Here is a 12,780-nt window from a genome sequence, read left to right on the forward strand (position 1 = left end):
AATTTATCTGGTTTATTGGTTGACAGGGTTAATATTGCTCGTAGCCTTCTCCCGAAGTACAACTCGCTTATTCAAGCTAACCTAACGCCTATATTCCTATGGAATTAGGATTAACAAGAACGCATTAATAATTCATGCATAGTAACCAAGCAAGGCGATTAGGTATATTCCTATCCTGACCGCAAATCCCCCCCCCCAAGAGTTAAGCTATTGCTCTACTCAATCTTATATGCAATCTAGAATTCTCTCTCCCGAGTTCAATCCTATATTCGTAGATAGTATTCAATTAATGATCAAACAATCAAATAATTAAGCGCAACATTGAATAAATAAACCAATATGATAAAATAATTAGAACAATTTAAGCTTCAAATTACAACGTTCATGTAGCACCCCAAAACTCTAGAACTAATAAACTATGAAACTAAAAGAAGAAAAGAGAAGAAAAACGAGTTAAGAGCCTCCTCCAAGCATGGTTTGTGTTCCTCTACGTCTAAAGTGTGTCCCTAGATTTAAGATGTGTTAAACATCTGTTAGATATCTCCAAAATAACATTTTTTTCACGTATATATACCAAGTAGGGTCGGCCCCAGACGAAAACACCTTCTCCTGCACGAAATAGGACTCCGGCTCTGTGAAATTTGTACAGGCACGCCGCACCATGCGGCACGCTAGTGGAAATTATCAGCAACCTTGCATTTTTCTTGTCAGGCCAGTTTTTACACTACTGCGCCGCACGCTGCGGCTACCCATGCAGCACGGTAGTGAGAATTTGCGAAAATGTAAAACACAAAAGTTGTAGCCCTTTTAAATGACTTTCCAACGATATATTGTGAAGCCCAAACGGAGTTCTGAGCAAAACATTACATGCATTTTACTAGACAATGCGCCGTATGACCGCTCGAGTCTTCATTTCGTTCTTAACTATCATCCGTTGATCCCCGAACACGATCCCGACTTGATTCCTTGGGCTTTTACTCAGACTTCAAAGCTCCAAATCACTTGAATTCACTCCATAATATCTACATAGCTCGGAATCACTCCTACAAGGCACAAAACATACAATTAGTGAAAAACACTAGCGATTAAAGCTCAAACTCAATTAAAGTGCAGTAAATTAGAGTGTAATAAGCGACTAAAATACAATTATAGCTTATCATCAGTACTGATATTGTCTCCTTTTGTCTTTTTGTCTTCTTGAACCGAGGGTCTTTCGGAAACAGCCTATCTACTTCTTCGGGGTAGGGGTAATGTCTGCGTACACACTACCCTTCCTAGACCCCATTAGCTGGATTTTTACTTTTACTGGGTTGTTGTTGTTGTAAACTACTACAGTCTACGGACCGACGAATTTTTTTGAGTTATTTAGTGAGAAACAAAAACGGCTGTCTAAAGTAGTTACTTAAAATAAAAGGAATCATTCTTCTCCATCTGAGCAAGATTGAAGAGGCTCCACAACAACAATTTAAAAATTGATGAAGGATTTCCTTAAGAATAGTACTTAAAGAAAGAAGAACTAGTCAGTTTAGCTTCGTTTGATCATATTGGTTGAGAGCATCATTAGCATTCTCATAAACATTCATTTCTTTACCTTAACAACAGTTCAATGGATCTACTGATTTCTGTTGTATCAGGCTTTGTAGTTGAGGTGGGAAAGTTTGCGGCTAAATGCATCTGTCCAAAGATTGAAGATACCCTCCATTTCTCATCAAATATTGAAAATCTAACGAAGGAAATGGAGAAGCTAATAACTTTTAGAGATGAAATCAAAGGGAAGGTGAAAGGAGCTGAGAGAGATCAAGGCTATAAACCAAAACCAGAAGTTCTCAAGTGGATAGACGAAGATGTTCAAGAGCTAGAGAATAAATGGAAATCTATGCAAGGAAGCATTGTAGCGGCTAAAACTCTTGCATATAAATGTTGTCCAAAATGCAGCCTTCGCACCCAAATCTCCGCTCAAGCACGAAACATGCTAGATCAACTTTGCGAGCTTAAAAAAATGGGACAAAATTTTGGATCCAGTTTGATGGTACAAAATAACCAGGTGAAAAAAATGGAGTACATCCCAGGACCATCAATAGAAGGCCAGTCAACGCCAACAAGAAATCTCAACGAAATCCTACGACTGTTAGAAGATGATAAGGTATTATTTCGAATTAAATATTTTTTTTTGGGGGGGGGGGGGGGTTAAAGTAGCAATTATATTAATAATAATTAATAGTGCTCCAAAGGACATGGAAGTTCTCAAAATGAGCCTAAATATTACTAGTACCAGTCGTAGCTTTAATCAAAATATGCTCGCTTCATTTCTTCCTTTGCTAGATAGTGTATCTAGGATATTAATTTATCTTTGTTTTAATCAAAATGAATTTTGTACTATTTCAAATATTAGTATATGGGTATGGCAAAAGCATTGTAAAAAATGCAAATACTATCTCAACTCAAATACATATCATAGATAATATCAAATACCCACACATGGTAAAAGTCTAAAACGAGATACAATGATACCCATAATATAGTCAAGGAACGACTTGGGAAAGATCTGGATAACGTCTAGGGACACAGCCCCAAATAACTGAAATGGTTAAAATAGATAGAGAAGGGGGTGCCGCCACGATCCGACGGTCTCAAGTGAGATCAAGATAGCCCGGCAGCTGTGCTAGTGGTAGGATCTGCACACGGCAAAAATAACAAGAAGTCTCTGAAAATGCCATGCATAATATGATCAAGGTCTTAATATACATTTTGTCAATAATGTATGTATAAATGAAAGTAGCAGATATACACAATATAACTTATAAACAATATCCTATAGTGTCACCTATGCATAGCAGCAGTCCGTCAATAGGGCACACTCTTACTTGTGTTGGACTATATGTTTCATTAAACCGTATGATAGTGATAGTAAACAGTCTGTTCATAGCCAACAATGGTTATACTGTTCCTAACCATCAGTGCCATAACTGATAGCAGACCACTATGGTTGTAAACACACTGTGCACTAACTGGTGGTAGACCATAGGCGGCGTATGATGCTAGCAGCGTCTCACAACAAATGAATGCATGCAGGGTAAATAATATCAAAATATAAGAGAAAAGTCATGCTGTGAGTCTCAACATAGTAGGCAATGCCACACATCACAACATGCTTCCTAAACAATGTAAACTAGCATGCCATAGCTCAACAACAACAACAACAACCCAGTATAATCCCACTTAGTGGGGTCTGGGGAGGGTAGTGTGTACGCAGACCTTACCCCTACCCTGGGGTCAGAGGCGGACCCAGGATTTGAGCGCAGCGAGGGCACCGCCATTGACATAGATATGTCAGCTAGTAATGACAAAATCTGACGTGCTAACTCCTTGAAAACTTAGTGACTTTGAGTCAGTGACCGAAAGGTTGATGTTCAAAAATATCAAAAATTTAGTCGAATAAGATCAGGATTAAAGGTCTATTAAGCAGTTCAAGTAGAGTCTCAGTCACTGTTGTTGAATCGACAGATGTCTGCTACTTTGGCGAAGTGATCCTTGAAGGCGGAGTGATTTTTAGAGTTTTTTTATTTTACCCTTGTGGAATTTTTTTTATTGAATTACTTATTTTTATACATATCGAGAAAATGGTAATGCTTATAAACTTAATTATCAAGATAAAGAAGATGATTGGCTTCATGTTAATGAAATATCTTATTCCCCTTCCAATTTCCTTTGATATATTTTTATGTCTCTCTATTATCTTTTCGATGTCTAGAAAGATATTTCTCAAAAGGAGTTTCAAACAATTTTGTGTAGAAGTTGTCTACTATGGACTAGTGCTAAATAGTTGTTAATAAACTTAGAAAAGATAAAGAGAAAAAACCAAGTTATTCTATCCGGAATTCAAAGAGAAAAAGAATAAAATGGGAAAAAACGGTAGTATTGGGTCTCGAACCCAAGTCGTGTTATTACTTTGCTAGGCAATAAATGCAGAACGCTCAATTGTTTAAGGGGTCCTCGTCATATAAACAAATATATATATACACGGGTTCCGGTGACCCCTCTCCGCTTCATGTGGGTCCGTCTCTGCCTGGGGTAGAGAGGCTGTTTCCAAATAGACCCCTGACATCTTTCCCTCCAAGAACTTCCCACCTTACTCTTGGGGAGACTAAAACTCACAAGCTCTTGATTGGAAGTAAAAGTTGCTTACCATTAGAGCAACCTCGTAGCTCAATTGTCATAAAATATACCTCATGCTTAGTAACTCAACTAAGAGAGAGAAACACCTCGGTAGTCGGTATATAGCATATAATTATATAAGCTGAGAAAACTGTATATATGTCCTAGTACACATTCCCTCAATAATCAATATACTAGGCGTTTGAAAGCATTCATGCAACTTTTAGATCATGACATCATAAAAGCAAGTATTCGAGAAGCTAAAGTCTTACTTGCCTTAAAATTAGTCAAACCTCCAACTCTCTTGAAATGCCAAAGTCTACAAAGACGACATTCAATGACCTTAATCTATACAAAATATAAAATAGTTTGTCTAAATTAGTCTAGGTGAACCATTTTTGAAATTTTTAGGACAAGTCAAGATTGGGGTCAATGGTTAAAGTCAGCACTAAGTCAAACTAGCCAAACCCAGAGCAAATCTCAAATCTGATTATTCATAACCTTGTGATTTCAAATCTATGTGTAGAATCTCATTTTGAAGTCCAATTATTAAGTGAAATCATCACACCCTTTTAGGAAGTTAGGTCAAACCCCCAATTCAAGCTTTCAATCTCATGAATCTATAGATGAAATCTTACTAAAATCAAGTATAAGAACATAGGATTTTGTAGAATCATTACCTCTATCCAAATCTTAAAGTTGAAATTCCATCCACAAGCTCCACATTAATCACAATGAAAAAGACTAGGTTTAAGTGGCATCACTGCCTATTTATAGTATTCTGAAAATTGGCCTCAAAAGGATCCAGGCTCGTCGCGCTAAGAAATGCACTTGGACCGCACGTGGTCTGGGTGCACCGCGGCTCAGGCTGCTTTTTCCTTTCGTGATCCAGCCGTGTCGTAGCTCCTGGTGCATGGCCCCCTAGTGTGATGCCAGGAACAACGCACACTAGGAGTTGCAGGCTAGTGTTCTGCTGATTTTTGGTTATGCCTGTTGTGATTCTCGGATCAATATGAAGATTATTTGGGAGGAAAAACAACTCTATTTCACAAGAATAGAATTATAGAGAATTTACACCAAGAATTTCTCTCTACAAAAAACTTCACCAAACTCTCTTTTTGTTCTCACAATCTCTTCCTGGATTGTATTTCAATCTCTCTGGATTGATATTTCTGTGTAAAACATAAGGCTCTATTTATAGCCTTAAAGAAGGTGGTTGAATTCTTCATTCAACAATGGAGGCTTCAACAATGGTGGCTTCTAGAATGGGTTGGTGACTTCAACAATGGTGGGCTTCTAGAATTGGTAGTTGGCAGCAGCTGAACTTATCAATTCTCCCCCTTCAGCTGCATTCCAACGCAGCTACTATTTGAAAGTTATTCCAACTATGTCTCTGCACAGCTCTAACTTTTCTTGAGTGACCACCTTTGTTAACATGTCTGCTGGATTCTCCTTCGTATGGATCTTCACTAGTTTCAACAGTTGTTGATTCATCACCTCGCGTATCCAGTGATAGCGAATGTCGATGTGCTTTGTCCGAGAATGATACATTGAGTTTTTGCTTAAATCAATTGCACTTTGACTATCACAATGTATCTTATACTCTGTTTGATTTATCCCTAGTTCTTGGAGAAACCGCTTTAGCCACAACATTTCTTTTCCAGCTTCCGCTACAGCAATATACTCTGCTTCAGTTGTGGATAGTGCAACACACTTCTGCAATCTTGACTGCCATGACACAGCTCCCCCTGCAAAAGTATAAACATATCCTGAGGTTGATTTTCTTCCATCAGGATCTCCGGCCATATCTGAATCTGTATAGCCTTCCAAGACTGGATCAGCTCCCCCAAAGCACAGACTTGATTTTGAAGTACCTTTAAGATACCTGAAAATCCACTTAACTGCCTCCCAATGTTTCTTTCCAGGGTTAGAAAGAAAACGACTTACCACACCTACCGCATGTGCGATATCTGGCCTCGTGCAAACCATGGCATACATCAGGCTTCCAACTGCTGAAGAATATGGAATTGTAGACATCTCCTCAATCTCTTTCTTGGATGAGGGGCACAAACTCTTGCTCAACTTGAAGTGATTTGCCAAAGGGACACCTACCGGTTTGGCATTACTCATATTGAACCGTTTGATCACCCGTTCAATGTAATTTTCTTGAGATAGCCATAACTTCTTGTTTCTCCTATCTCGAGTTATCTGCAATCCCAAAATATGTTGAGCTGGACCTAAGTCTTTCATTTCAAAGGACTTAGAGAGTTCTTTCTTCAACTGTCTAATTTTTGTTGCATCTTGTCCGACGATCAACATGTCGTCTACATAAAGTAGAAGTACAACAAAATTGTCATCCGAAAATCTCTGAATGTAAACACACTGATCTGCAGCAGTCCTTTTATATCCTTGACTTACCATAAATGAGTCAAACCTTTTGTACCACTGCCTCGGTGCTTGCTTTAGGCCATATAAACTTTTCGTAAGCTTATAGACGAGGTTTTCTTTTCCTGAAACCTCAAAACCTTCCGGCTGCTCCATATAGATTTCTTCATTTAGATCACCATGAAGAAATGCTGTCTTGACATCCATTTGTTCAAGCTCCAAATTCAAACTGGCTACCAATCCAAGGATGATGCGGATTGAAGTCAATTTTACAACTGGTGAAAATATTTCATCAAAGTCAATTCCCTTTTTCTGTAGGAATCCTTTGACTACTAACCGGGCTTTGTGCTTCACCACCTTTCCGCTGCCATCTTTCTTCAGCTTGAATACCCATTTACTCTTCAGTACCTTCTTTCCTTGTGGAAGTTTCACAATCTCATAAATGTTGTTTTTCTGTAAAGAGTTCATCTCTTCGGTCATTACTTGCAGCCATTTTTCTTTATCCGTATGAGATATAGCTTCATGGAAACTCTCTGGTTCTCCATCTTCAGAAAGTAGAATATACTCGGTTTCTGGGTATCGAGTTGATGGAATCTGACCTCGTTCAGATCGACGAGGTTGTTGATTATTAGCTTCAAGATGTGTACCATCATCGTTCCCCTGTGATGGTTCTGTAGTTTCCTGAGGGGTTTGTGCCTCCCCCTACCAAACATCATCCTGTTCTGCTTCTGGTACTGCTTCATGCTCCCCCATGCTATTTGTGTCAAACTGCAATGGTAGTGGATCTGGACCAACTTTTTGGGCACTGGAACCTCTTTCATAAGATATTGTGGGCTTTTCAATGTCTTCAATTATCTGGTTTTCGTGGAATACAACATCCCTACTTCTGATCACCGTCTTCTGTATTGGATCCCATAATCTATACCCAAATTCTTCATCTCCATAGCCTATGAAGATACATGGTATAGTTCTACCATCAAGCTTCTTCCTGAGCTCCTTGGATACATGTGCATGTGCTAAACAACCGAATACCCTTAAGTGAGAATATGAGGGATTCTTACCCGACCATATTTTCTCTGGAACCTCAAAATTCAACGGGGCTGATGGTGACCGGTTGATTAGGTAGCAAGCGGCGCGAACAGCTTCTCCCCAGAATGGCTTAGGCAGCTTTGCCATACTGATCATACTTCTGACTCTTTCCATAATTGTCCGGTTCATTCTCTCGGCTACTCCATTGTGTTGTGGGGTGCGTGAGACCGTCTTTTCATGTCGAATCCCTTGTCTCTTGCAATAGGAATCGAACTCCTTGGAAGTATACTCGCCTCCATTATTTGAGCGAAGGCATTTTAATTTCTTTCCCGTTTCACGCTCTACCATGGCATGAAATATCTTGAAATAATCAAAAGCCTGGTCCTTTGTCTTTAAGAAGTACACCCACACCTTTCGAGAAGCATCATCAATGAAAGTCAGAAAATACCTATTGCCGCCAAGTGACTTCTCCTCCATGGGACCACAAATATCAGAGTGTACCAGACTGAGTAACTCTGATTTTCTGGTTGAAGAAAATGTAAAAGAGACTCTATGTTGCTTTCCGAATAAGCAATGATTACAAGGGTCTAAAGCAGCATTCTTGTCCATTCTGATAAGCTGCTTTTTCGTTAGAATTGATATCCCCTTTTCACTCATGTGACCGAGTCTCTGGTGCCACAGGTTTTGAGACGCCTCTTTTTCCATAACATTGAGGCTGTCTGAACATACCTTCACATGAGTTTTATATAAGTTGCCACAAATATGTCCTCGAGCGAGAATCATAACCCCTTTCAGCAATTTCCATGTGCCTTTTCCGAAATAACTTTCATAGCCCTGTTTGTCAAGAGCTATACCTGATATTAGGTTTAGACGAAGTTCTGGCACATGACGAACATCCTTCAATATCATTGTACTCCCGATATTTGTTTGTATTTTGATATCACCAATTCCAACTATCTCACAGGAAGAAGTGTTCCCCATCTTCACTACTCCAAAGTCTCCTGCTTTGTATGTTGTGAAGAAATCTTTTCGGGATGTGGCATGGTATGATGCTGCAGTATCTACCACCCATTCGTTTTCTTCTTGACTTGAGACGTGAAGGCATGCCTCTTCTTGGATGGAACAAATGGCTACCTCTCCGTGGGTAGTGACTAATGCATCTCCATCCTTTTGCTTCAACTGCTCCTTCTCCTTATGCAATTTTCTGCAGTTCTTCTTTAAATGGCCCTTTATTCCACAGTGGTAGCACGCATATGATGACTTCCTACCATCCGTGGATTTTCCCCTACTCTTGCTTCTGCCTCTCCTCTTATCTTGACTTCTTTCTTGTTGTCTCCCTCTTTCTGTAATAAGGGCATGCGACTCACCATGATCGATGTCCTTTCTTCTGGCTTCTTCATTAAATAAGGCATCTTTAACCATAGACATGGTCAGATTTCCACTAGGAGCTGAATTACTGAGAGAGACTACCAGCGTCTCCCAACTATCAGGAAGAGAACTAAGAAGTAGTAGGGCTTGCATCTCATCCCCGAGCGGCATGTCAACAGACGATAATTGATTTATCAAGCTCTGAAACTCACTGGTATGCTCGGCAACTGAAGTTCCGTGCTTTAACTTCAAATTTACCAAACGCCTCATCAACAAGGCTTTGTTCCTAGCGGTCTTGGCTTGATACATCCCTTCTAACTTCACCCAGAGGGCATACGCATCTGTCTCTTGTGCAACATGATGAAAAACGCTATCGTCAATCCATTGTCGAATTTGACCGATAGTTTTTCTGTTTAATTTCTTCCACTCTGCTTCTTTGGTGGAATCGGGGTTCCTACCCTTTGCTTCTATGGGATCAAACAAATCTTTACAACTGAGGAGATCTTCCATCCGAGGTCTCCACAATGTGTAATTTGTGGCAGTAAGCTTTATCATAGCTCCAGATGATGATGACTCTTCCATTATGTCTTTAAAATGGCTTGGTCAAACTTTTGGAGCAGAATATCACCAAACGGAACTCACCAACACGTCCGGAATGGTGAAAAATGGTAGGATTGACTCTTCTTGGGTCAAAATAGGGCCTCCAGAAAATTTTCAAAATTTACACCAAACTTTTGGGGTTAAATCGAAAATATACTGAACTTGTGGGGCAGATTTATATTTTCAGTAACTTCAGGGGTTATTTCATAAATTTCTAAAAATTTTATGTTGACTGGATGCTGAGGTGGCGTTGACTGGATGCTGACGTGGCGATGACTGGATGTTGACGTGGCGATGACTGGATGCTGACGTGGCACTGACTGGATGCTGACGTGGCGCTGACTGGATGCTGACGTGCCTCTGACTGGATGTTGATGTGGCGGTGACTGGGCAGTTACTATTCATCATCTTCTTCCTTGGGCAGAAGAAAAAAATTGCCATAACTTCTTCGTTTTAGCTTTGTTTGGCCTCCGGAAAATTGCGTTGAATTCGTATCGACTCAAGGAATCTAATGAAATGATCAAAACACACCGAAGATCACGTTTTCGAAAAACGTAAATCCGGGTTGAAATTTTCAGTGTTCCGATATTTCTCGATGAACACAGAATCGAAGGCTCTGATACCACTTGTTGTGATTCTCGGATCAATATGAAGATTATTTGGGAGGAAAAACAACTCTATTTCACAAGAATAGAATTATAGAGAATTTACACCAAGAATTTCTCTCTACAAAAAACCTCACCAAACTCTCTTTTTGTTCTCACAATCTCTTCCTGGATTGTATTTCAATCTCTCTGGATTGATATTTCTGTGTAAAACATAAGGCTCTATTTATAGCCTTAAAGAAGGTGGTTGAATTCTTCATTCAACAATGGAGGCTTCAACAATGGTGGCTTCTAGAATGGGTTGGTGGCTTCAACAATGGTGGGCTTCTAGAATTGGTAGTTGGCAGCAGCTGAACTTATCAATGCCTCATGTGATGCCAAAACTCAACCGAACTCCTCGAATCCCACACCAAATCTTACGTTCCAAAATTGAACGAGCGGTACACGGCATCTATTATCTTAAAACTTGTGACCAGGTGTGTTGAACTCGTGTGTTCTCACAGTGAAGATATTCACCATTGACGGATGAGCTGGTGAGAGAGAGGAGAAGAGAAATATTCTAGAAAAGAGAAATGATTTTTGTATATTCCAAAATGTGTCAATGTACAGAGTATATACAACATATATAACTACTAGGTGAAAGTACAAAACTACCCCTAACTATCCTAACTAACATTGACTACAAAATACAAATACAAATACAGTGTAAGTCTCAATACCCCCCCCCCCTCAAGTTGGAGGTGAGGCGCTCACAGCCAACTTGCCAAGAATAGCAGAATGGTTAATCCCTGTGAGAGACTTGGTTAAGATATCAGCTAATTGTGTATTGGTGGATATATGGTGTAACGTAATAAGACCATCTTGAATCTTGTACCTCATAAAGTGACAGTCTACCTCTATGTGTTTAGTCCTCTCATAAAAAATTGAATTTCTTGCAATGTGAACAACTGCCATACTTTCACAAAACACAGGGATAGGATCATTGCAAATCACTGCTAGTTCCTCCATCAACCTTTTTACCCACACTAATTCTCCGACCACTTTCCTTATTGACATGTACTCTACTTCAATAGAGGATAGTGATAATGTACTCTGCTTCTTGGACTTCCAGCTAATGGGGCTCTCACCAAGTAAGACAATATAGACACTAACCGACTTCCTTGAATCAGGGCAAGATGCCCAGTCTGAGTCACAATAAGCCCTTAGCCCATAATTGGGATCCTTGGACAGAAAAATTCCCAATGTAGAGTCTTGCTTCAGGTACCTTAGGACAAGAAAGCATCATTCAAATGTGGATCCCTTGGGACTTGCATAAACTGGCTCAAGTGTTGAACACTGTATGCTATATCCAATCTTGTGTTAGTGAGGAAATTGAGCTTTCCAACCAATTTTTTGTAGTACATTGGGTATGAGAGTTAGGCTCCTTCTCCAGCCTTCAACTTGATTGTGGAATCAAGAGAAGATGACACAGTAGTGTAGCCTAAGCAACCATACTCCTTCAACAAATCATTGGTGAACTTCCTTTGAGACATCAGGACTCTATTAGCTTGATAAAGTATTTCCAGACCCAAAAAGTAATGTAATATCCGTAAGTCTTTGATCTTGAATTGATTGTGCAGGAATGTCTTCAGTCTTTCTCTCTCTTCTAGGTCATTGCTAGTCAGGATCGCATCATCTACATAGACTGCTACAAACACTACCACTGAAGATCTCTCCTTCTTATAGAAGAGTGAATAGTCACTAGTTGGGTGCTGAAAAGCTTTTGAGCATAAGGATTTTGTCAATTTGTCATACCATTATCTGCTAGCCTGTTTGAGCCCATATAGAGATTTTCTGAGCCTGCATACGAGCTTACTATCATCTACCATCAAACCTTATAGAATCTCCATGTATATTTCTTCATGCAAGTCTCTATGGAGGAAAGCATTATTTACATCCAGTTGGTAAAGGCCCCAACCCCTTTTTACTGCAATGGTGACCAATGTCCTTACTGTAGTCATCTTCACGACTGAGGAGAATGTCTCAGTATAGTCAATCCCTGCTTCTTGGGTGTAACCTTTCACTACAAGTCTGGCTTTGAATATCTCTTTGCTCCTATCAGCTTTGTGCTTAATTTTTTACACCCACTTGCAACCTATAGCCTTTTTCCCTGTAGGTAAATGCACTAAATCCCAAGTATGGTTAGTGTGTAAGGCCTGAAAGTCTTGTGTCATAGTTGCCTGCCATGCAGGATTCACAGTTGCCTCCTCATAAGAGTTTGGCTTACAGTCATGTGAAATATTCCTCAAGAGCTGTTGCCTTTCATGGTTAAAAGTATTGAATGCAACATGGTGCTTATTAGCAAATAATATGGTGAGTCAAGTTTGGTTGGTTTGGGAAGTGCTAGGTTGCAAATTTGGTTGATTACGAAATGATGTGGTGAGTAAAGATTGGTTGATTTGGGAAGAGCTAGGCTACAAATTTGGTATGTAGTAAATATATTCCTTAAGGTGTGAGGGAGTTGTATGAGTTCTGGAGGATCATCTCAAATGTGCAAGATCTGACTGGTTGGTGAGGGTGGAATCATCATTCTATTGTTGTGTATGCCTTTCAGGTGAAGTAGTAAGGTTAGGTGAATTGTTAGGTGAGTCAGCGGTGA

At 39.7% G+C, this 12,780-nt stretch overlaps 1 protein-coding gene across 1 annotated transcript in view; it reads left to right on the forward strand.

The window, feature by feature from the left end:
- Positions 1-1,568: 1,568 nt before the first annotated feature.
- LOC104238540 (disease resistance protein At4g27190-like) overlaps positions 1,569-12,780 on the forward strand; it is a 37,019-nt gene continuing 25,807 nt past the window's right edge. The window contains exon 1 of the mRNA XM_070163240.1: positions 1,569-2,143. Within this exon, the coding sequence (XP_070019341.1) occupies positions 1,607-2,143 (537 nt within the window). The 5' untranslated portion in view covers positions 1,569-1,606. The remainder of the gene's footprint in view (positions 2,144-12,780) is intronic.

The sequence above is a fragment of the Nicotiana sylvestris genome, chromosome 12, assembly GCF_000393655.2.
Source record: "Nicotiana sylvestris chromosome 12, ASM39365v2, whole genome shotgun sequence".
Classification (NCBI taxonomy): domain Eukaryota; kingdom Viridiplantae; phylum Streptophyta; class Magnoliopsida; order Solanales; family Solanaceae; genus Nicotiana; species Nicotiana sylvestris.